Below are 26,425 nucleotides of genomic sequence, written 5' to 3' on the forward strand. Positions count from 1 at the left end.
TAATCATCGTAAGTAAGGCAAGTCCATGCCCTAGGAAGTCCATCCCGAATATATATAATCATCTACGCTCACTGGGGGTGTGTACAGACTCCGAAAGGACTCCTTCAGCCAAAGTGTGATATAAAGCCGATATGACTTACTGCAGGCGGGCAGTCCCGATCCGTATAATAATAAAACCTATAAGGTCTGCTGTAGCCGGGCAGCCCCGATCCATAGAATAGTAAAGCCTATAAATTCTGTTGCAGGCGGGCAGCCCCGATCCATAGAATAGTAAAGCCTATAAGGCCTGCTGCAAGCGGACAACCTCAATCCATAGAATAGTAAAGCCTATAAGGCCCGCTGCAGGCGGGCAACCTCGATCCATAGAATAGTAAGGCCTATAAGGCCTGCTGCAGGCGGGCAACCCCGATCCATATAATAATAATGTATAAAGCCACTATGGCATACTGCATGCGGGTAGCCCTGATCCATTTAATGATAACATATATAAAGCCAATATGACCTACTGCGGCGTGCAACTCGATTTCATAAATATCCTCACAATGGACGAATATGACTGATTGTGAAAATGTATGTTTTTGAAACAATTTAATTCAACAGCAACACGACCCCATGTGTCCCATAATATTGGCACGTAGCCTAAACATGATATTTAATAAGAGTCTCAGCTCAATTTCACTAACACGTGGAACATGTTCAGATAATAACATGATTCATTAATTTTACAACTGCACAGGATTTATTCAAAATACAATTTCTATGGTGCACATCCACACGCTCGTCATCTATCGTGTGTGTCACCTCCAAACAATTTATATCATACCAAATTTAGGAAATTTATTCTCTCAGAACCAAGTTTAGAAGTGTTACTTACCTCAAACTATGTAATTCTTTACTCCGCTATGCCTTTGCCTCGTGAATTGGCCTCCAAACGCCTCAAATCTAGCCACAAATAATTCAATTCAGTCAATAAAATTTATTGGAATTACTCCCATAAGAAAATATAATTTTTTCAACAAAATCCAAAATTTAGCTAAAAATCTCCCGTGAGGCCCACGTCTCGGAACCCGACAAAAGTTACAAAATTCGAAAATCCATTCAACCACAAGTCTAACCATACCAATTTTACTAAAATCCGACATCAACTCAACCCTTAAATCTTCAAATTAAACCAAGAGGGTTTTCTTATATTTCCAACTTAATTCACCCATTAAATGTTAAAAACAATCATGGATTCGGGTAATCTGACCAATAATGAGTTAAGAACACTTACCCCATTGTTTTTCTTGAAAATATCTCAAAAATTGCCTCTTCCCGAGCTCCAAATCGTTAAAAATGGAAGTCCCATTTTCAGATATTAAACATTCTGTCCAGGTTCGCATTTGGAGACAAAAACTTCATATTTGCGAATGAACAATACATCCCATGAACAGTATTTTCGCAATTGCGATAAATGGTTCGCAATTGCGATTGAACAGTGTTTTCGCAATTGCAGACAAAAACTTTGCAATTGCGAATGAATAGTACCTCCCATGAATAGTATTTTCGAAAATTGCGATAAATGGTTTGCAATTACGAATGAACAGTACCTCACCAGAAACCAGCAAACTCAAACTTCTCCGAAATGATCTGAAACCACCCTGAAACTCATCCGGAACCTCCCGGACACAAACCATATATGAATTTCAATCATAAAATATGCTATGGACCTGCTCGCGCACTCAAAACACTGCAAAGAGGTCGTCTTGACCCAATATTGACCATGGTCAAACTCCCAAATTTTTTAACTTTACTAGTATCTCAACCAATGATCCAAAAATACACCCAAGCCCCTCGGGACCCGCCAAATCATACCAACAAGTACTAAAATATCATACGAACTTAGTAGAAACTTCAAATCACGACAAACAACGCTAGAATCATAAATCATACTCCAATTCAAGCCTAATAAAATTTGAAACTTTCAATTTCTACAAACGACGTCGGAACATATCAAATCACGTCCGATTGACCTCAAATTTTGCACACAAATCATAAATGACATAACGGAGCTATAAAAATTTTCAGAATTAGATTCCAACCCCGATATCAAAAAGTCAACTCCCCGGTCAAACTTCCCAAAAATTTAATTTTCGCCATTTCAAACCAAATTTCACTACGAACTTCCAAATAATTTTTCGGACACGCTCCTAAGTCCAAAATCACCATGCGGAACTATTGGAATCATCAAAACTCTATTTCGGGGTCGTTTATACATAAGTCGATATCCGGTTAACTTTTTCAACTTAAGTTTTCAATTATGAGACTAAGTGTCTCATTTCACTCCGAAATCCTTTCGAACCCTAACCAACTAACCTGGTAAGTCATAATACAATTGTAAGGCATAAATTGAGCAGTAAATAAAAAAATGGAGTTGTAATACTTAAAACGATCGACCGTATCGTTACACATATATATTTAAAGATGACATTTATAAATGTGATAAACCAATATTTTGTTTTGTCACTTACAAGTTAGAACTAAGTTTTTTCTCATTAAATTCTCGTACACAGAGCTTCCCGGCAATAATAAATTAGTCTTAATGTTGGTTCCTAACGCATATACACGTATACGTGGCCCTGAGATAATAATGTGACTAAAAAGTCAGAGTGCAAACCCACGGAGACTTAGACTCAATTGTTATCCAAGAAAACTAAATCAATTATCTATTTAAGGTTATCAAAGAGTGATTATTTTTACTAAACTACTATTCCTGAATTTAAACAAGTAAATGAATCAAACTAACAATAATGCAAGGGTTTATGATTACGATTTAACCAATCGAGATGAAGATTCAGGGTTTGTATTCGGTTTACCAATTCTAATAAGTCCGTAGTTATACTCTTTAATCCAAATTATCTATGATTGCTAGTTGGCCGGTTTATCTGAGTAGCATGTTCTCATAGTACGACCCACCTATTAAAGATATATCAATCCTATATCCCTATTATTAAATTTATCATGATTAACTATAACACGATATTCAACAGAGCAACAAGACGGTTAGCTATATCCCTACCCTAACCATAAAATCTTTTTTCGAGATACTTCAAAAACAAGTTCTGTTTAATTTTATTCCAATCTAATATCACTTTTCCAAGCATACCATAAACCTCGAATTAAAGAACAACCAATGATGACAATTCATATTAATGAAGTAAGTAGCCAGTTCACATGCTCAGCCCTAAGTCCCGATATAGTTCAGATACTCAAGTTCTTCCATTCTACTTATGAGTTATAAAATAAAAAGAAAATCTTTCTTTATTTTTCTTTATACTTAGAAATCTCAAGAAGTCTATCTAGGAATTCTATCGTCGAGTGCGACGCTAGATACGTCTACGGCCTAAATAATCTCACCCTCCATAGTAATCGCAATCGCCTCTACTAAAGCCTCAGTCAGCTTTTTAGTAGCAACAGCCGTTTCCGGCTCATCAGCACTCAGATCCATCCTCTGCAGCAACTCCGAATCTGTCTGCAATCCAATGACTCGCGTCAACAATGCCTTCTTAAATACAACGAGCATATATACGACTATATCCACTGGTCCCGAGTATCTGCTGCAGTTAACATAACATGATCACGTGCCTCTAGCCCACTCTCAACTGCTGGAGTTCATTCTCCACAACAGTGATACGACCTCCATGGCCTTTTCTTCTGGAGGTTATGTCATAAAGCGCTATGTCATGCCCATCTAACAACTTATCACCCTTCTTAGTCAGCTTGTACTTCTCCAGCTTTGCAGTTAGGATGTGCACAAAGTAAAGTCTCCACTGCATGTTCTTAAGGATCCTATGACATCTGTCTGCGCATCATCTCTCCAATATTCGCATAGATACGTGTCATTAACACATATATTAGAAATACATGCTCCCATATCACAATTGTCTTATGTGTTGCTGGCATCCACATGTTGCATACCCAGCTCAACCAAGTTCGGACCTCCCTGTTTATGTTTGTTTTTGCCATGACTTGTCTCTTGATCCACTTTGCACTACTCGGGTGCTCACACAAAAAGTCTCAAGTATACACGGTGATATTTAGCTTAAAATATATATAATTATCCGGATATTTAGCTTAAAGTCTTAAGTCGCATTTTACTCGTGTTTCGTAGATTTCGAATATGAAATATAATTATTTGTGTTAATTTGTGATTTTTTATGTGTAGCAATCATCCGGAGCCAATATGGGGCGAATGTGCGAGATTGGGTGCAAAAAGAAGAAAAATTGAAAAATTGCCACTTTGTAGCACCACAAGCAGCGTGGGGCGCTGCCTGTGGCGCAGAAGTCAGAAATTAAAAAAAGCCAGCGCCAGGGATAGCGCCCCACGCTACCCTGGGCGCGGGTGACGGAAAATCTATTTTGAGAGGGGAGACACAACTTTGAAGAAACAATATACACGAGGAACATCAGAGAGCGAGGATATCTCAGTTTTCTTCATATTTTCTTAGTAGTATCAATTATTCAACACTAGTGAATTTATTTTGATATTATTATGAGTGGCTAAAACCCATAGTTTTGGGGTTGTGATTTAACCATGAATACTGTTGTTTAAAGTTGACTTAACCTTGATTTCAATTTACTAACATATGGTTGTTTCTTCAATTCTGTGATTAATCGCTCAATTGTCTGGCCAGCAGTTAGGTTTTATTTACTATCTATGCTATGTTTGGGAAAGCTACGTTTAGATTAGAGAAGAATTGAAGAGAACATGATCTTAACTCTGAGTAGGGGGAAGGGGGAGGGTTTGTGGTTAGGATAGAAATATACCTAGTCACCATGCTTAATTAAATATCGTAATCTTAATGCGTTCTTAATAGATTGATTCCACAGGAATATAGGCGTTAATCTATTTTGAATAGGCGGGTAGAAATTTGGGAGAACACTACAAGAGCAATTATTCAATTAATTAGCAACCATGAGTGAATTATATGAAAGTGAGAGTTGATTAGAGCACAATAGGATTGGTTAATCGATCACAACTTTGGAATATTTGTCTCTACTGAATACATAACAACTATTTTGCTGCTTGATAAATTAGTTAATTGTTAGAATTATTTCTTAGAATAATCATACTTTTGAACTCTGATTGACTAGACTGAATAATAAGCTTGGTGAAACTAATGAGTAGTTAAAACAAGTCATTGTGGGTTTGACACTCAATTTATTACTTTATTACTTGTACGACTACGTATACTTGCGTGTGCGTTTGGGGAGCAACAAGTTTTTTGCGCCGTTGCCGGGGACTTGAATATTGACTACTTTTTAGTTTTTGCTTTAGTTGTTTATTTCGTCAAGTCTAAGGTTTCTTATTGATTTCTCCGCTCTCAGGAACTTTGATTGAATGTGAAGGGTCAGAAGCCAGGATAGACTTCAAGGCTTTGACCCCGAAGCTGAGAGAACATTTCATAGGAGGTTGAGAGAAGCAAGGGACACATATAATCTTCAGGCACTTGTTCAAATTCCCGTGGACATGGCAGAGGAGCAACATATGGCTGTTCAGGATGTGGCAATGCCCAACATTTCTAATGTCACCTCCAATGTTGTGAAGCCCAGAATCGCTAGGCACTTTGAGCTGAAACAGAGCATGATCCAGCTACTACATACGAATGGGCAGTTTATAGGTATTCCACATGAGGATCCAGAACAACACAACTTGAACTTCTTGGAGATTAGTGATACTTGTATCACTAACGTAGTCACTCCAGACTATGTGAGGCTCACACTGTTCCTGTTCTCTCTGTTGGGCAAAGCAAAGTGGTGTTTGAAGGTGAAACCATCTAATTCTATTACATCATGGAATGATCTGGCGAGGAAATTTTTGGCAAGGTTCTTTCCTTCATGAAAAACCACAAAGATCAGAAGTGAGATAGTCACACTCAAACAGAAGTGGGGGGAGCCTTTATATTAAGCTTGGGAAAAGTTCAAGGGGCTACTCCACAATCAGACAAATAAAGTGCTAGCTCACACTTTCATAGATGAGCTATATCCAGAGACAAATATTGTGGTGGACGCTGCAGCGGGATGTCAAGTGTTGGAGAAAAGCTTCAATGAGATATATGCATTATTGAATAAATTCTCCAAAAATAATTCTTATTGGCAAGGAAAGATGTGTAGACAAAAAATGCAAAAATCTAGGGGGGGGGGTTCTCGAGTTAGATGTTGTCTCTGCATTATCAGCGCAGGTTGCTACATTGTCCAACCAAGTTAATAAGATGACATTGGTTATTAACAAGCAACAAGCTCAGCCAGTGCAATCTATAGTCTGTCTGTTTTGTGGGTGATGCAGATAGGGGCTAGACAAACCAGTATGGGAACACTTACAATCCTAACTATAGGAACCACCCAAACTTCTCTTGGGGTGGAACCTAAGGTGCTTAAAATTAGTACGGGCCACAAGCTTCTCAACAATAGTATAGATCACCACAAGCTGAACAACCTACAAACCCGACAAGTCACGTTGAGGAGATGTTAAAGAAATTGATGGCTGATCAGCAAGCTCAGGAAGCAACCCACTCCACAGCTATTCGAAATTTGGAGAGACAAATGGGGCAACTTGCCAGTGCCCAAAATACTCGACCAGTTGGAGCTCTTCCAAGAGACACTGAGGCTAATCCTAAGGCATCTATTAATGCTGTGTCATTGAGGAATGAGAGACAGTTAGAAGAAGTCTCATCGAAAAAGAGAAAGCAAGTGACCTTTAATGAGAAACCGGTCACTATAGAAGCAGAACCAGAAAAAGAAAAGAAGTCAGAGAAGCCAGCTGAAGAGGCGGTGGAAAGGAAACCCCCACCATTAGTTGCGAGGCCACCACCTCCATTCCCTCAGAGATTACAGAAAGTGAAAGATAATGCCGCTTATAAAAATTTTCTTGATATTTTAAAGTAGGTGCAAATCAATATTCCACTAGTAGACATCCTACAAGAAGTGCCCAAATATTCCAAATACATCAAGTACATAGCGATAAATAAGAGGTGGTTGACATAGTTCGAGACTGTGGCACTTACTGAAGAATGTAGCTCAAGAATTCAAAGCAAGCTACCTCAGAAATTGAAGGATCTATGTAGTTTCACTATCCAAATCTCGATCGGTAAGCATGCAGTCGGGCAAGCTTTGTGTTATCCTAGGGCGAGCATCAATTTGATACCGCTATCTATGTCAGACAGTTGGGGTTGGGTGAGCCGCGCCCAACCACAGTGATTTTATAGTTGGCTGATCGCTCCTTTGCTTATCCTGAAGGAGTGATTGAAGATGTGTTAGTTTAAGTGGATTCTTTCATATTCCCTGCTGATTTCATTAGCTTGGACTATGAGCCTGATCAGGAAGTCCCATTTATTTTGGGACGTCCATTCTTAGCCACGGGACGAGCTATCATTGATGTATGTGAAGGAAAGATGACAATGACAGTGGGTAATCGAGTAGAGGTATTTAATGTGTATAAAGAACTTAGGTTGCCAGCCCACTATGAAGAGCTATCCATGATTTTTGTGGTAGAAACTGACGTGACGTCATTGGTGCCTTATATGAGCCCCATAGATCCTCTTGAACGAGCCTTGATTGGGGATGAAGAAGACATTGAAAATGAGATGATGGAAGAAATTGAGCAAGTACTTAACATGTGTTGCAATTTTGTCCATGGGTTTGGGAGATTTGAGGAATTGGACTGACCTGGTACTCTTACCCCTCCTAAGCCATCTATTGAAAAACCTCCAAAGCTAGAGCTTAAGCCCCTTCTAGCGCATCTGCGCTATGCTTATTTGGTAAACTCTAAGATATTATTAGTGATTATCTTATCCAGCTTGACCGATGTGTAAGAAGAAAAAATGCTCAGAGTGCTTCGTGAGCATAAAAAAGCTATGGGTGAACAATTGCTGACATCAAAGGAATTAGTCCATCATTTTGCATGCATAAAATCTTTCTGGAAGATGGACACCGCCCCAGTATTGAAAAACAAAGGAGATTAAATCCCATTGTGAAATAGGTTGTGAAGAATGAAGTAATTAAGTAGCTCAATGCAAGTATCATCTTCCCTATTTCTGACAGCAAGTGGGTAAGCCCAGTGCAATGTGTGCCTAAAAAGGGGGCTGACTGTTGTAGAGAATGAGAAAAATGAGCTAATTACTACTCGCACCGTGACGAGGTGGAGAGTTTGTATTGACTATAGAAGGCTCAACAAAGCAACCCGCAAGGACTACTTCCCACTTTCATTCATTGACCAAATGATTGACAGGTTGGCGGGGCATGAATATTACCGCTTCCTTGATGGTTGTTTGGGGTAAAACCAGATTGTCATATGCCCAGAGGATCAGGAGAAGACCAACATGTCCTTATGGTACCTTTGCTTTCAAGCGAATGCCATTTGGTCTTTATAATGCGCCGGTAACTTTCCAGAGGTGCATGATGGCTATTTTCACTGATATGGTGAAAATATTTGTGAAAGTCTTCATGGATGATTTTTCAGCCTTTAGGTCTTCTTGTGATGACTGTTTGAAAAATTTGAGCAAAGTGCTGGCCTGTTGTGAAGAAACAAATTTGGTGTTAAATTGGGAAATTTGCCATTTTATGCTACAAGAAGGCATCGTGTTGGGCCATAGAGTGTCAAGAAGTGGCATTGAAGTTGATAAGGCGAAGGTTGAGGCGGTTGAAAAATTAGCTCCACCCATTTTTGTGAAGAGTGTACGGAGTTTCTTGGGACACGCGGGGTTCTATAGACGCTTTATTAAGGTTTTTTCAAAAATTGCTACTCCTTTGTGCAAGTTTCTTGAAAAGGATGTAACCTTCAATTTTGATGAAGCCTGCCTAAAGGCATTCGAGGAGCTCAAAAAAACGTTGGTGGCTGCCCCCAATATTGCGGCACCGGATTGGTCCTTACCATTTGATCTCATGTGCGATGCAAGTGATCATGCTATTGGAGCAGTGCTAGGCCAAAGAAGGGACACAATGTTTTACTCCATATACTATGCGATTAAGACTCTTGATGATGCACAACTGAATTACACCACCACTGAGAAGGAGTTGTTGGCCGTTGTGTGGACCTTTGAGAAATTTCGGGCATACTTGGTGGGAACAAAAGTTATAGCCATACCGATCATACAACAATCAGGTATCTATTTACAAAAAAAGAATCCAAGGCTAGATTGAGGCGCTTGGAGGAATTTTATGTTGAAATACGAGATCAGAAGGGCACAGAAAACCAAGTAGCCGGCCATCTACCAAGGCTAGAAAATCATGAGCATGCGGAGGAAGGTGGAGAAATTAAGTAGGCATTTCCTGATGAGCAACGTTTTGCTTTCACTGAAGACCCTCCCCCATGGTACGCAGATTATGTGAACAATAACAAAGAGGCATGAGATGCCTTTGAATAACATCGTGGATGTAGAGATTTTTGATGTGTGGGGGATAGACTTTATGAGACTGTTCCCATTGTGATGTTTTAACTTCAATACCACACAAGAGGGGGAGGGGGTGATTTGTGTGGTGTCCATTTTTTAGCGTGCACAGATTATAGAAGGACCTGATTCTTCTATGTATTTCTTATACTACTATTGCGGAATAATAAATACAGAAATTAAAGAACACAAGCATTTTTATGTGAAAAACACCTGGCTCAAAAGGTGAAAAAACCAAGACCTACTTCCCAGTAGGATTTTCCCAAAAGTCTTCACTAAATCACTGAGCCAAAAACTGCATTTATAAAACACTTTTCCAAACATAGGATTAACTCTAATCCCGTTGTGGCACACAACCTCTAACTGTTGCGACAACTTCAAGTTAATTCTAACTTGAATACTGTGAGTACCTATTACAAATGCCTCTAGATAAAGCTTAAAGGTACAATATGAGAGCACCTACTACAATCGAACTAGAATAAAAGACAGATAGTTGGAACTGGTTCTTCTATCTGGTTCATGTAGCTTCACGTTAGCACACTTGAATCACACATGAACTGCTTTCAAAATGCCTTGCTATTTTGCTCTCAATTCACGTTTAACTTCTACTTTTGTGCATCACCTGTAGAATGAGAACATCCTGCGATTTATAGAATTGGTAGAGTAGAAAATAACTAGAGTTCTAATACTACTCTTCCTTGGTGGAAGAGTTCTAGTTGATCTCAACCTCTAACTCCTCCCTTATCTTGGATAGTGTTCTCTTTGATTAAGGAGTCCTTCTCCTTATCAATTAGGCAAGCCTTTTTGATTAGGGGATATTAATTAGACCAACTTAAGATTATCTCCTTCACGTGCATTCCACATGCTTGAATATGCCCATGTCTATACACACAAGGGATGGACCTGGTTTATGCCTGAGCTTCCTTTGTCAATCTTTAAAACTAACCTTCACTTAGGCCAGCAAATTTCCCCTTTTTGATGATGACAAACTCTGTGCTTTTTTATAAGCTTAGGCCCTGTTTCAACTTAGCCCAACATCAACACAACGTTAGAACAATTTTTACTTATCATAAAGGACCAGGTTCATTAGGTTATAAACATCACTGTTCAAAGTGTAAAGCACATCCTTTTTTTCCTTTTGGCATCATCGAAAAGTTGCATAAAAAATGTAAGATAACTAGATTTTAAAACTTACTCATGGCCACTGGGGCTACTTCAAATGCAATCATGGATTAATCATCATAGATCAAGCTAAGAATTTTAACCATCAAAGAAATATAAATAAACAGTTAGAGCAAAAATACTGAATTTCATTGATGATTGATACGATTCTTCCACAAAGCATAAAAAGAAATAAAAATACAGGAAACATGAGCAAAAGAAACAAAAAAATATCCCGAACTGGGTCACTGGTTGATCTACACTAGTCTAGGAGGCTTAAGGCTGGGAAGGACTAGGTGCTTGATTTTTGGCTTGGAGGAGTTTCAGCATATCCTGAAGAATGCCATCATTCTTCTCATTTTCTCTTGCCAGCTCAGTTATGAGAGCATCTCTCTCAGTCTCTATCTCTACCAACCTCTTCTTCAGCCTCTCAATCTCAGTATCTTTAGCCCCACTTTATTTAGCAGGTCTGCGAGGGTTTCCTCTACAGATGAACCGAGTTCATCTCTATTTTTTCCAAGTTAAACAAGCCCTTCAGTAGCTTCGCCAGACCCACTTCCCCCTGTTTTCTATACACTCTCGTCTACTCCACCAGATATTTCTCCCCAAACAACCATTGCACCTGTGTCTTTGGTTAAACTAAATGGAGTGGGTGAAGAATCAGCCACTCTTTTACCTTTTCCCCTCACTACACTCCTAACTCCCTTGCTCTCCTTTTCTTTTTTCCTTTTCATTTTTACCACCAACTTCTTCAGATTCAGTACTTTCAACGCCTGCCATAGACCCTACTAGTACAAACCTATTCTCCAAATTTGTACATGTTTAATTTCAGAAGAAACAATTTCTTCCCCCTCAGTAGCAGATTTGAATGATTCATCAGATTTTTGAGTTTCTTCTTCCTTACCCGCTTCCAATTTTTCATTTATTTTCTGTTCTCTCCCCACAACAATCTTGCGAGCAAGAATCTTTACTCTTTTATTAGAGGTTGGGGTGGTGGAAGGGATGATAGTGGGTGTGGAAGTCTAATCAAACTGAATTTCAGTTTTGAAAATACTTTGGAGTGTATCCCTAGAATCTAGGTACTTCAATTCGGTTAGGACTCTTTTGAACAGAACTGATTCACTTGTAATGGATAAGTCCAAAAGGAGTTTGGAATTAAGTAGGACTCTGCTCATGATCCAAATATTATTATTTCAAATTATGCAGAGTGTAGAAAACATACCGTGTTATCTTGATGAACCAACTGATAATTCTCTTGTGTAAGTCTAAATTTGCTAAAATAGAAAAAATATCATTAGAGATTAACGAGTCATTTTAACACATGGTACAAGAGTATACTATTGAAAGTGTGAGTCTGAGCAAAAATTAATCTAATTATATACACATTTTCAGATTTTCTAACCAAAAACAATAATTTTTTTTCAAATTTTTTTTTTAATTTTTTTTTCTCGTTGTGAATTCTGAACTGATCCTTTTAGGTGATCTTAATCATCCCTAATTCTAACCCGTTCCTTTCAAAGTGATCTATACTTAGGGCTTTTGTGAAGATGTCAGCTATTTGCTTGTCAGTAGCACAACAGTGATCAACCCTTTTTCATAGTTATCCCTCAAAAAGTGATGCCTAACTTCTATGTGCTTAGTTCTCTTATTATGAACCGGGTTCTTGGTCATACTAATTGCACTAGTGTTATTATTAAAAATGGGGATACAACCAATATCAATTCCAAAGTCCATTAATTACTGTTTGATCCACAACAATTGAGCACAACATGAAGCAGCAACAACATACTCAGCTTCAGTAGTAGATAAGGCCATTGAATTTTGATTTTTGGTGGCCCAAGACACAAGACATGAGCCAAGAAAGTGTGCCATACCTGAGGTGCTCTTTCTATTCACAAGAAAACATGCATAATCAACATCAGCATATCCCACAAGATTGAAATTACTGCCTTTTGGATACTATAGACAGAGATCAGTGGTGCCTTTTAGATATCTCAAAATTCTCTTAACAACAGTCAAGTGAGACTCCTTTGGATTTGCCTAAAATATTACACAAAGGCCTACACTGAAAACAATGTCAGGTCTACTAGCAGTGAGATACAACAATGAGCCAATCATTCCCCTATACAACTTCTGATTAACAGATGAACCAGGTTCATCTATATCCAACTTTGTAGCTGTTGCAATAGGAGTGTCAATTTCTTTGGAATCTTCCATTTAAAACCTTTTAAGCAACTCTTTTACATACTTCTATTGATAAATCATAGTTCCATTTGAATTTTGTTTAATTTGTAAGCCTAAAAAGAAATTAAGCTCACCCATCATGCTCATTTCAAATTCACTCCCCATTAGTTTAGCAAACTCGTTACTTAACTTATCAGTAGTTGCTCCAAAGATTATATCATCAACATATATCTTAACTATCAAGAGATCTTTACCTTTTTCTTTCAAGAATAAAGTATTGTCAATTTTACCTCTCTTGTAGTCATGCTCAAGCAAAAACTTTGATAATCTTTCATACCATGCTCTTGGAGCCTCCTTGAGCCCATAAAGTGCTTTGTCAAGTTTGTACACCTGATCAAGACTCTCCTTGCTTTTAAACCCTGGAGGTTGCTTGACAAACACTTCTTCCTTTAGATAGCCATTGAGGAAGGCAGTCTTGACATCCATCTGGTGGAGGGTGAATTCCATGTAAGCAGCAAAGGCTATAAGGAGTCTTATTGCTCCCAACCTTGCAACTGGAACAAAGGTTTCATCATAGTCTATGCCCTCCTCTTGGCTATATCCTTGAACTACTAATCTTGCCTTGTACCTTGTAACTGTTCCATCCTCATCAAGTTTATTTCTGAAGACCCATTTTGTGCTAATTACTAATCTGTCCTTGGGTCTTGGTACCAGATGCCAAACTTGACTCCTTTTAAATTGATTGAGTTCATATTGCATTGCATTTACCAGTCTGCATCCTGCAAAGCCTCAACAACATTTTTAGGTTCAATAAGAGATAAGAAGGCATCAAAAGCACAAAGATTTTTTAATGAAGATCTGATTTTGATTCCAGAGGTTGGATCAGTGATTATGTTCTCAATGGGATGAGAACTTTGATACTTGTAAGATTTTACAACCAATTGGTTTCCCCTTGACGTTCCTTTAATGCTTTGTTGCTGTGGAACAGGTTCAAGGACAGGTTCCATTGAGATTTGAGGATCATTTCCTCTTTGTTATATTCCCCATGTCAGGTTGCCCTAGGTAGAAGAACCTGTTCCATCACATGTTCCTTCTTCCAGTGCAGCTTTAATCTGAGCTGTGATTTCATTTAAGTTTCTTACCAGCCCAATTGCTTCATCATCATATTCCTGTCTCTCAGAAAGAATGTTAGTTTCATCAAAAACCATATGAACACTTTCTTCAACACACATAGTTCTTTTGTTATAGACCTTATAAGCTTTACTATATGAAGAATATCCCAAGAATACTCCCTCATCACTTCTGGGATCAAACTTGCATAGGGAATCTTTACCATTGCTGTGCATAAAGCACTTACATCCAAATTCCCTAAGATGGGATATATTTGGTTTTCTCCCTTTAAGTAACTCATAGGGAGTCTTCTCTACAAGAAGTCTAGTCATGCACCTATTTATGATGTAGCATGCAGTATTTACAGCTTCTGCCCAGAAGCTATGGGGCAGTTCACTAGAAAGAAGCATAGTCCTAGCCATATCTTCAAGTGTCCTATTCTTTCTTTCAACTACTCCATTTTGTTGTGGAGTCCTAGGAGTAGAAAAATTATGATCTATGCCATGCTCATCATAAAATTCAGCAAATTTAGCATTTTCAAATTCAGTGCCATGATCAGACCTAATTGATGTAAGTTGATTACCTAGTTATTTCTGAGTTTTTTTTACCAAAAGAAGTGAATATGTCAAATGCTTCATCTTTAGATGTTAAAAACAATTTCCAAGTAAACGTAGAGTAATCATCAACAAGCACCATCACATATCTTTTACCACCTCTGCTTAATGTTCTCATTGGATCATAGAGATCCATATGGACCAGTTCCATCGTCCTTGTGGTGCTTACCACTTTCTTGCATTTAAAAGAGGATCTTACCTGCTTCCTCCTTGCACAAGCCTCACAAACTTTGTCTTCCTTGAACTTGATGTTAGGCAGCCCTATCACCAGGTCCTTGGAGACTAATTTGTTGAGTTGACTCAGACTTGCATGTCCAAGTCTCTTGTGCCAAAGGACGGGATCATTGTCCAACACACTTAAGCAAGTGAGTTCATTTTCTGACAGTGTGGACAGATCTATAATATATATATTGTTCACTCTTTTTCCCTGTAAAACAATCTTATTAGTGGTAAGATTAATCACAAAGCATTTTGTAGAGTTGAATTCTACCAAGTAACCTCTATCACACAATTGTGATACACTAATTAGACTGTATTTTAGGCCGTCTATCAAATAGACATTCTCAATCGAGTGAGAGTCAGTCTTACCTACCTTACCAACCCCAATGATCTCACCTTTTTTCCCATTTCCAAAGGAGACATTACCTCCTTTGAGGTCCTCAAGTGAAAGGAACTGGTTCTTGCTTCCTGTCATGTGCTTTGAGCAGCCACTATCCATTTATCATATTTGGCTGCTCCCCTTCACTTGGACCTGCAAAAGGAAATCAGGGGTTAGTCTTAAGAACCCAAACTAGTTTGGGTCCCTTTCTATAGGAAAAAGGATGAATCAAATTCTTTTTAGCCCAACATGGCAGCCTATTTTTCCCTTGAACAAACTTTTTATTCTTTTGACTAGCCTTTTCTTTTGCAGTGCATTCACTTTTATATTGACAAGTCTTAGCACAGTGTGTGCAAATTTTATTCTCAGGAAGTGTGAGACACTTGCTTTTGGGATCCCATTTAGGTGGCAGATTCCCAAAGTCAATTCCTCTTCTATTGCTACTGTGATATTCCTGTAGCCATGACAGTGCACCGGAGGACCTGTTCCATTTACAAGTTCTATCTAGTTCATGCTTGACCTTGCCTAGATCCTCTGTCAAAATTCTTACCCGCTCATCCTTCTTATATAACTCATCTTTTAGTTTACCTATATTTTCTTCTAGAGTGAGTTGTGTGCAATCAACTGTCTTCTTACTTGTTCCTAATTTCAGTTTTAGGTTTTCAAATCTAAGTTCTAGGACATTTGATTCAAATGCATGAACCTGGTTCTTTAGTGCAGTATTTTCACTTACAGTCTCACTAACTTAAGTTCCAGGTTCTTACACTTTCCTTTTAAAATCACACATTCCTTAGACAACTGTTTCTTTTCATTGTTTATAACCTCAGATTCATCAATGAAATCTAGAAGTAACTCAGATAGCCTTTCTTAAGACAAAAACTTAATCTTGTCTTTTAGATGGATTATACTTATGTCAGATTCCTAATCGGATTCTCCAATTGCCATAAGTGCTTGTTCATCTTCATCTTCATCATCTGAGTCCTCATCTGAGCTTTCTCCCCAAGCAGCAACCATAGCCTTTGTTGATCCTTTGTTCTTCTTGGGATGAACCTGTTCCTTCTTTCTGTTTCTTCGTTCAACTTTTTCCTTCTTCTATTCAATTTCCCATTGAGGGCAGTTTTTGATGTGGTGATCAGTCTTCCCACACTTGTAGCAGCCCTCATTGGTCTGTTTTTCAGGAACCCTTGATTTGCTGTAGCCTCCACTTATTGAAGAACCCTTTCCTCTCATTAGGTACTTCTTGAAGTCCTTTGTGATCATAGCCATTTCATCATCTTCTAGATCAGAACCTTCAGTGATTCTGAGTGCCAGGCTCCTTTCCTTCTTGGGTACATCCATCTTCATGGTTTGCCTTATAAGTTCATAAGCATTGAGATTTCTAATTAGCTCATCCAACCTAAGAATGGCAATGTTCTTTGATTCCTAAATGGCAGTGATTTTGCTCTCCCAAGTAACTAGCAGAACCCTTGTCAGAATCTTCTCAACTTTGTCTTCTTCAGAAATAATCCTTCCAAGAGACTTAAGTTCATTTGTCAGTGTGGTGAACCTTGTATACATCTCTTGGATGGTTTCTACATCCTTCATGGTGAAATTCTCATATTGAGAATATAGTAGTGTTCCTCTGGACCTCTTCACTTGAGGTGTTCCTTCATGGGCCACTTGCAAAGTGTCCCAGATTTCCTTAGCAGTGGTACAACTTTGGATTCTACTGTACTCATCTGGACCGAGTCCACAAACAAGCCATTTTTTGGCTTTAGCATTCTTCTCCCATTTCCTCACGTCGTCAGCAGTTCAGTCAGCTCTTGTTTTTGGCACCTTTTCTCCTTCGACATTTATCTTCATGGTAGCCAGTGGACCATCTGTGACAATGTCTCACAGCTCATAGTCTTCTCCTATGATGTGATGTCTCATCTTGTTTTTCCATCAAGAGTAATACTGGCCGTTGAAGAGTGGTGGCCTATCAGTGGATTGCCCTTCCCAATTTTCAGGTGGTGCACTCATCTTGATCTTCTCCTAAGGTGTTAGCCTCTTCAAGGATAACCCGCTTTGATACCAATTGATGTTTTAACTTCAATACCATACAAGAGGGGGTAATTTGTGTGGTATCCAATTTTTCGCGTGCACAGATTATAGAAGGACCTAGTTCTTCTATGTGTTCCTTATACTACTGTCGCGGAATAATAAATGCATAAATTAAAGAACACAAGGATTTTTACGTGGAAAACACCTGGCTCAAAAGGTGAAAAAACCATGACCTACTTCCCAATTGGATTTTCCCAAAACTCTTCACTAAATCACTGAGCCAAAAACTGCATTTACAAAACACTTTTGCAAACCTAGGATTAACTCTAATCCCGTTGTGGCACACAACCTCTAACTGTTGCGACATTTTCAAGTTAACTCTAACTTAAATACTCTGAGTACCTATTACAATTGCCTCTAGATAAAGCTTAAAGGTACAATATGAAAGCACCTACTACAATCGAACTAGAATAAAAGACAAATAGTTGGAACTGGTTCTTCTATCTGGTTCATGTAGCTTCACGTTAGCACACTTGAATCATACATGAACTGCTTTCAAAATGCCTTGCTATTTTGCTCTCAATTCACGTTTAACTTCTGCTTTTGTGCATCACCTGTAGAATGAGAACATCCTGCGATTTATAGAGTTGGTAGAGTAGAAAATAACTAGAGTTCTAATGCTACTCTTCCTTGGTAGAAGAGTTCTAGTTGATCTCAACCTCTAACTCCTCCCTTATCTTGGATAGTGTTCTCTTTGATTAAGGAGTCCTTCTCCTTATCAATTATGCAGCCCTTTTCGATCAGGAGATATTAATTAGACCAAGTTAAGCTTATGTCCTTCACGTACATCCCACATGCTCGAATCCGTCTGTGTCTATGCACACAAGGGATGGACCTGGTTCATGCCTGAGCTTCCTTTATCAATCTTCAAAACTAACCTTCACTTAGGCCAATACATTGTCTAGAGGAAACAAATATATCTTGGTAGTTGTTGACTACGTGTCAAAAATGGGTAGAGGCGATCGCATTGCTAACCAATGATGCTAAGGTGGTAGATGCTTTTGTGAAGAAGAACATATTCTCGAGGTTTGGGACTCCAAGCGCCTTGATTAGTGATGAAAGAACATATTTTTGAAATCGGTTGTTGAATAACCTTCTAGCTAAATATGGGGTCCGCCATAGATTTGCCACGGTATATCATCCACAAACAAGTGGACAAGTTGAGGTTTCCAACAGATAAATAAAGCAAAAATTAGAGAAGACAGTGAGTGTGAATAGGAATGATTGGGATGCAAAGTTAGATGATGCCTTGTGGGCATATAGAACTGCATACAAAACACCAATTGTGGCATCGCCGTATAAGCTTGTGTATGGGAAGGCATGTCACTTGCCTGTTGAACTTGAACACAAGACGTATTAGGCAATTAAAAAGTTGAATATGAACTTTGAAGCCGCAGATGAGAAGAGGCTCTTGCAGTTGAATGAGTTCAGGCCGCACTCTTATGAAAATGCTATGCTTTACAAGGAGAAGACAAAAATATGGCATGACAAGCATATCAATCCACGTCACTTTGAACCGGGCCAAAAGGTACTGTTGTTCAATTATAGGCTCAATGCATGAAAACGTGAGGATTCCATCCTCAGCTCTGAATCACAAGTAGAATACACATCATACTAGCCGAAACCTTCCACTAATTCAATTCCGCGAAACAAAATCACAACACGTAACGAACTTCCCATACCGACAGAGCATCTAAATCACAAATCGTAATTGAACCATCCAGAAATCACACCAAAACCTACCATAATGAGTAACAGAAAGTCACTTCTAGTCTCATAGCTCCCAATAGTGAACAAAACAAACGATAGATACGGGCTACCACTATAAAATCTCCTAAAAGGGGTAAACACATAAGCAGAGTACAAAATCACGAAACTCACCCATATGTGAAGCAAGATAGGAGGACTCACCCTGATACACAAAACCGAATCAAAATAAGAATGATGCTTCTCTATAACAAATCAAAACCATACATGTAATGACACCATCTGGTGCAGCGGCCTCAGCCCTAGCATAGAAAGCATATCAAGGGGCCGGGCCGGGCCGCCCCCTCTAGGGCGCCCTTTACCTACCTATCCGCATGGAGTGCTGGGCTGGGGGTCAGGTATTTATTATTATTTTTTTCTTTTCGTTTTATTTGGTTAACTAAACCATGCCCATAAAACTCGACCCACTTACCCATTTCTACTCATCCCTTGACCCATTTCCTACCCACATAAAAAATCCATCCTAATTAAAATAACCCATTCCTCCTTAGCCATTCTCTATCTCTCTCTCTCTCCCCCAGCTACTTTCTTTCTCTCTCTGCCCGCGTCGTTGTCCCTCTCCCTCTATCAAGTTTTTCAAGTTTTTCTTCTTTTGCTTTCATCCTCAATACTCAAGGTATGTTTCCTCTTCTCTACTATTTTTTATTTTTTAAGGTAAGTTTCCCATTCACCTTCCCAATCACCCCAAACCCCAATTCCCCATTAGTGATTCTTTAGAACTCTTTCCTATGGTGAGTGGCCTATTGTGCAATGAAATTGGTTGTCAAAACTTTGTTGTGGTGTTGTATTCAAAGTAGTAAACTAAAATTCCCTCTACTTCATTAAAATTTGGGAGGGCCACCATGTTCCACCATTATTGAATTGAGTTGCACACACTTAATGCCCATAATGTGTATGATAAAATGTTTGAATGAGCATTTTGTACACCGGTGAAGTTTGAGTAGCCGAGTGTAGTTGTATGTGATATCGGGCTAAGTATGGGGTGTTTGGGGGTGGTTTTACATAATTCGGAGCTTGGCTTTAATGTTCACATGTCACCCACACCATGTATCTTATACTATGTATGTTGTAGCACTTTGTTAGAATTTAGCTCGTGTAATGTATTAGTGGTAGATATTGAGGACTGTGTGCTACTTGCTTGCATTAAAGCTAAATCACTTCGCCATGATCGACCACTTGATTTGTGTGGCATAGTTAGTGAATTAAAATTGTGCGGCATGGGGAAGTCTTGAGTACCCATTGCCTTGTGGTGCAACACTTGTGCATTTTAAACCACGATTGTGAGTATAGTACATTGAGCCTTCGATTTTTAGTGTGGGGTCATCTTTGACTCTCACGATAACCTTAGGCGGATTTCTTGATTCATTCTCATATTCATGATTATTTGTGTTGTAGGTTGCTATGGCTTGTGATAGTGCGAACAAAGGCAAAAGAGTAGGGAAGTCCTCAACCACTGCTCCTGCTGCTTAAAAAGCGCAAGCAAGGGGAAGGATCGTTGCGGCAAGCGAAAGGAAAACAAGTTGCCGACGGATCGAAGAAGGCACCATTGGGACCAAGGCCTCGTTTGGATCTAGTTCGTGATGATGCCATCCAAGGGCATAATAACTTTGTGTCGTATGGGCGGTATGTCTCCAAGATGGGTATTAATGTAAAAACATTGGAAAAGAACTTCCAGACGTGCTTGCCCGGTTGCGAGAAATGAAGATGGATAAGTTCCTCGAGTGCCCCAGCCATGCATATTTGAGCATGGTACGAGAGCTTTATGCCAATTGGAATGCGGACTTGTTCACGTCATGGGTCCGTGGAAAGGAGGTGCCAATGGATAGGTGGTCCTTATATGAATTTTTGGGAGTTGATAGCCCTAACAGGCGGAGGCTACAAAAATTTGTCAAATGCCCAAGCTACTAGGCAATACGTCAAAATATTTATGGCGTCGATTCGAATGCCAAGTGGACAAGAACTATGGGTGATACGCATCTTGAGATGATCCTCTTCGATTTCAACAAGACCGCCAAGGTGTGGAAAAATTTTGTGCAGGCCAGACTAATGCCAGTTGAGCACAACAGTGAAGGCACACGATTTGGGTGGAAAATCAAGAGAGTCTTCTTTGGCAACTTGCTCATGCAGTACATGCTTTCCCGGGAGGTGCCTGAATACCCCGGTTATGACGAGGTTGTGGAGGCTCCTAAGGGGTTGATGGACGTTACATCTTTGTTGGAGACTACATCTAAGCTTAGCTAGGCGGTACGGAATGAGAGGAACAAGAACTTTAACGGGTATCTCTATAGCTTCCTAAATGTGATCATGAGCAGGTTGGGTGTATCAGACGAGGAGCGTATGCATCTATGCAATGATTTGTCCAGTTCTTCCAAAGAGATGCTGAGGATTGGACCTGGAAGTTCCGTTCACCCGTCAGAGGATGAGAACACTCACAAAGGCTTCGAAACTGAGGATGAGATTAGTGATGAAGTCACAAGGCCCATGGCTTTGTTGCCCTTGGGAGCTGATGATGATGATGAGCCCGGAGCTATGGCTGACGGGCATTCTGAGGAGGAGGAATCCGACTAGCAGGGAGTTTGTCTTTCCACCCTACTTTACTTTACATTCATATATGCATCGGGGACTATGAATATGCTAAGTGTGGGGTGGGGGAATTACTTCTTGTGATGTAAATTATATAAATCTGTTTCTTTTTATTAATTTTTTAGGAACCCGTAGTAGACTTAGTTTAGTTTTAGAAAAAAAGAGAGACAAAAATAGAAAAAAGAAAAGAAAAATCAGAAAAAGCTCGAACTTTTCCCGACGATGGATCATTTGGACAATTTTCTTGAGGGATTAAAGTCTGATTAAAAACACCAAAAATATATTCGTTAGGATAGTTAGGTAGTGTCCCTTGGTTTTTCTTTGGGAGCCGGTTCTTTTTCAAAGGTGTAGTTTGAACCGGGTACTTTCTTTTTTTACGAGTAGGATAGGAAGAAGCTGAGTTGCTCTGAGATACCTATTGACGTGTTTGGTGCTGGCATATTAGGATATGGCATGCGCTTTGTCTTCCCGTACTTTTGAATTGAATTATGATGCCCGAGTAAAATAAATAGCCTACTTTGTGATGCATTTTCTCAGTTGTTTGACTTATATGCCACATAGTGCAATACTACTTAAAATTTCTCAAATATATGTGCTTCTTTGACTTGAGAGTTGAATAGAACCGTCTTGATTGAGTCATGTGCTATGTGTGTGTGAGGATTTGTGATTTTCTGTGCTATACTGTATAGTCTAGAACTTGCCCCGTGTGTTAATTGAAGCGAAATCATTAAGTTGTGCTAGTCTAGAAGATGACATAGGCGTTTCTTGCTTGATCATAGGTGTGCTTGTTGCTAGCCTCTTTGAGCCAATAGACCTTTCCCTTGGTACCCACATTACAAACTGTATCCCTATTTTGTTCTTAATTTGAGATTGTTGAACCTTTACCTCCTAAGGCACTTAGTCGCTAAAAGAAGTAGGGTGAGATATTGGGGATTAGCTTTCGAGTGAAACCATGGAAGGGCCCTTAAGGTGTACTAATGTTGTGAAAAAAGGTCACTAGCCAATGAACCTTAATGTATGAAGGGTGTGTAGAAAGAAAAAAAAAGAGAAAAAGAAGAAAAAAATTGCAAGAAGGAAAAAATAAAAGTTCAAATAATGTAGAAAAACACACACGTTCTAATCTTACTAATTCATGTTAGTGGGAATATAGAAGGGCTTAGTTGAAAAAAAAGAGAGAGGCTATGTTGTATATGGTTTGTGGCGAGTGAATTGGTTGATAAGGGTATGTGCTAAATTTGTGAGTGTAGTATATTAATGTGTTTAGGAGAGTTAGTCACTATTCCTAAATATATCCTACCCGCCCCTTAGCCTACACTACAACCTTAAAGTCCTAATTGATCCTAGATTTGGCTAGCTTAGATTAGTAGAGATGTACACTACGGACAAGCTTATGGTATGACCATGGGATGCACATGAATTCTTTGTGAGAGTGAGCGTTTTTTTTGGTTCAAATTGTGTGATGTCCTTAAATTATGTTCAAAGGAATACTTGAATATGTGGACTATTCTATACTCATTCTTTTATTTGTTGGTGAGGACACATGATCTCATGAAGGATTGAAAATGTTGTAAACTTCTCTTGTTAGGTGAATGTACGATTTGAGGTAGGGTGGTTACAAATGGGTTATTTGAATTGATTGAATTGAAATGTTTATACTTGGGAAAGTTTAAAACAGGAAGAATGTGAAATTTTTATGTTCGTGCTTGATTGCCGGTATCGATCATAGTCAAGGGTAGGGTGTATGGTTAAAAAATGACGTGCTCCTCTCTAGTTGAGATGTGTATGTTGTTGGGGTATAGTTGATAGTCCCATTTCTCTAGTACGAGCAATAGTCTATGTGTGGGGTGTTAATGTTTAGCTTAGAGTGTGTGTGTATGTGTATATATATATATATGCACATTGCCTCGCATTTTACTCATGTTTAGTAGATTTCGGATGTGAAATGTAATAATTTGTGCTAATTCGTGATGCTTTTATGTGTAGGAATCACCCGGATGCAATATGGGACGAAGGTGCAAGATTGGAGGCAAAAAGGAGAAAAAATAGAAAATTGCACATTTGTAGCACCACAGGCAGCGTGGGGCGCTGCCTGTGTCACAGAAGTCAAAAACTAAAAAACGCCAGCGCCAAGGATAGCGCTCCACGCTACCATAGGCGCTGGTGACGGGAAATCTCACCTAGTTCGTCCGAGACAAGGTTATTTCTGTCCAAGACCCCCCAACGCATATAAAAGCAAGACTAAGCCTATTTTGAGAGGGGAGATGCCACTTTGAAGAAAAAATACACACGAGGAGCATCTGGGAGCGAAGATATCTCAATATTCTTCATCTTTTCTTAGTATTCTCAATTATTCAACACTTGTGAATTTGTTTTGATATTATCATGAGTGGCTAAAACATATAATTCTGGGGTTGTGATTTAGCCATGAATATTGTTGTTTAATGCTGAGTTAACCTTGATTACAATTCACTAATATATGATTATTTCTTTAATTCTATGATTAAATGCTTAATTGTCTGGCCAACAGTTAGGTTGTATTTACTATCTATGTTGTGCTTGGGAAAGCTACATCTAGATTAGAGAAGAATTGAAGAGAGCATGATCTTAACTCTAAGTGGGGGGCAGATTTATGGTTAGTATAGGAATATACCTAGTCACCATGCTTAATTAAATATCGTAATCTTAATACATTCTTAATAGATTGATTTTATAGGAATATAGGTGTTAATCTATTTTGAATAGGCGAGTAGGAATTCGGGAGAATACTACGAGAGCAATTGTTCGATTAATTAGCAACCATGAGTGAATTTTATGAAAGGGAGAGTTGATTAGAGCACAATAGTATTGGTGAATCAATCACAACCCTCGAATATTTGTCTCTACTGAATACACAACAGCTATTTTGTTGCTTGATAAATTAGTTAATTGTCAGAACTATTTCTTAGAATAATCACCCTTCCAGGGGTAGGGGTAAGGTTGCGTACATCTTACCCTCCCCAGACCCCACTTGTGATAAGGTTGCGTACATCTTACCCTCCCCACTTGTTATTGTTGTATTTCTTAGAATAATCACACTTTTGAACTCTGATTGACTCGACTAAATAATAATCTAGTGGGTAGTTAACACAAGTATCTGTGGGTTCGACACTTGATTTATCACTTTATTACTTGTACGACCACGTATACTTGTGTGTACGTTTGGAGAGCAACACACGGCAAATCAGGTGTTTACTCTCTCCTCTAATCTTTAAGTTCCTGATTAGTTGCTCGGTAGTACAGTTTTATGGCTGTAGCTGAAATATCCACTTTATCCTATGAAGCCACACAATGTCACCATGGTTTGAGTCCCATTTAGCATATAATTCTCGCATGATAGTCAGGTTTCCTTTCCCATTGGTGCTAGAGAAAAGCGTAACCACCCACTCTCTTATATCTCTGTAACTATATTCTGGCAAGTCTTCTTTGTAGCATCCAAATTCAGTGGCCTCTCTAACAATTGAGGGATCACCCACTTTTGACTTATGCTATCCCAGAGCTTCCGTGCATGTACGCTCACAAAGTTCTTGTCCCATGCAGATTTTTCAGCCAGAGCACTTGGCTCCCCAACATCATCAGATGTGTGAGAATCATACTCTAACTCAACCACGTTTTATGCCTTTCCTCCCCTTACACATCTACAATCTTTCGCTTCTTAGCCGAATTCAACTTTGAAGCTCCCTCTTGAATTTATAATGGAACCTCTCTTTGCCTAGACGGCCGTGATTATAGTGTGCTTTATTGTGTCTGTGTGGGCTGCTCAATGCTCTGTATGGTTGCCTTGTATCCACTTCATAGGTTCCTTTTTCCACATTGTCATGGTTTTGTTTTGTTTTGACTTACTTACTTTCCTTCGAGGGGGTATTCTTATCACTTGACGACTTTTTTAGGAGAGATTTACCATCTTCTTTCGCTCCGTGACTGTGAGTTAGTGCTTTAGATACTGCAATTGATAACTGAAAAGAGCAATGAATCAAAGTTAGTTCAAGTTGTATTAACAAGTCATAGTAGTGCGCAACACATCTCACACTTAGCTCTTGAGCGTAGGTGTGAAACATTAGGCATGAGGGACTATTACAACCTATTCTTTCACAAACAAGTTCGTTCAGCATAAGTTAAAACCAAGTGGGCAAGAGCGACACTCGAGTCATTCCTTAATCGACCGTGGGTTGACATTCATAAAAAATGAATGTAATTTATGTTCAAGAACTCCCAAACAGCCACCCGCATTTAAGGGCTGCTCCCTTTTCCATCAGAAGAAAGCTCACTACTCAGACTTTACAAAACCCATTAAAAAATCCGCTTAGGCCTTTTATCGAACATATTATATGTATGGTTTGTTCTATGCTTGTTTTGTCTCTTCTGAACCATCAAAACCCCTCCCAATTTGAGTGTGGTGGTGAAAATTATAGTTTTCCACATTATTTCATTCAACAATCAACCAAACAAGACTCTTTAATCCCCCAAATTTCCCGAAATTCTACCCTACTCAACTTACAACACAAAGTAACCTAAAGATAGAAGAAAAAGAAAACAAAAGAAGTGAAAGAGGAAAAACGATTGCCGGGGTGAGGAAAGCAGGAAAGGAAGAGAAAACTTACTTGTTGTCCTTGAAGATGGAGGGGAACAAACAGCACTATGTGGTGGAGGGTCATCACGGAGAGAGAAAAGAAGAAGAAAGATGGGTTTTGTGTTTGAAAAAATGAGGTCGGGGGAAAAGGGTGTTAGAATTTTAGGTTAGACTTACCTGAGCTTGTCGGGGTCTCGAGCGACGTAAGGACTCCAAACGAGCTAAAACATTCGCCCAATGGGGTCTCGTGATGTCCCCCGACACTGTTTTTTATTTTCTCGTATAGGCCTTGGCT

At 39.1% G+C, this 26,425-nt stretch overlaps 1 protein-coding gene across 1 annotated transcript; it reads right to left on the reverse strand.

The window, feature by feature from the left end:
• Nucleotides 1-11,155: 11,155 nt before the first annotated feature.
• LOC138907434 (uncharacterized) lies at nt 11,156-14,612 on the reverse strand. Its single transcript, XM_070198031.1, has 8 exons — nt 14,464-14,612; nt 14,021-14,108; nt 13,843-13,939; nt 13,392-13,549; nt 13,108-13,256; nt 12,639-12,708; nt 12,328-12,545; nt 11,156-11,312 (listed from the first exon to the last, which is right to left on the reverse strand). The coding sequence occupies exons 1-8, from the start codon at nt 14,610-14,612 to the stop codon at nt 11,156-11,158; spliced, it is 1,086 nt and encodes a 361-aa protein (XP_070054132.1).
• Nucleotides 14,613-26,425: the final 11,813 nt, after the last annotated feature.

Source organism: Nicotiana tomentosiformis, chromosome 3 (assembly GCF_000390325.3).
Source record: "Nicotiana tomentosiformis chromosome 3, ASM39032v3, whole genome shotgun sequence".
In the NCBI taxonomy this organism is placed as follows: domain Eukaryota; kingdom Viridiplantae; phylum Streptophyta; class Magnoliopsida; order Solanales; family Solanaceae; genus Nicotiana; species Nicotiana tomentosiformis.

What these genes read in the sequence shown, in the direction of transcription:
- LOC138907434 (XM_070198031.1), bottom strand. Translation starts at nt 14,612, where the DNA reads ATGAGAACATTAAGCAGAGGTGGTAAAAGATATGTGATGGTGCTTGTT. An exon ending in AAAAACTCAGAAATAACTAG is followed by an intron (nt 14,109 to 14,463) that starts GTAATCAACTTA and finishes CTTTATGCACAG; the next exon opens with CAATGGTAAAGATTCCCTAT. An exon ending in AGGAACATGTGATGGAACAG is followed by an intron (nt 13,550 to 13,842) that starts GTTCTTCTACCT and finishes GAGGCTTTGCAG; the next exon opens with GATGCAGACTGGTAAATGCA.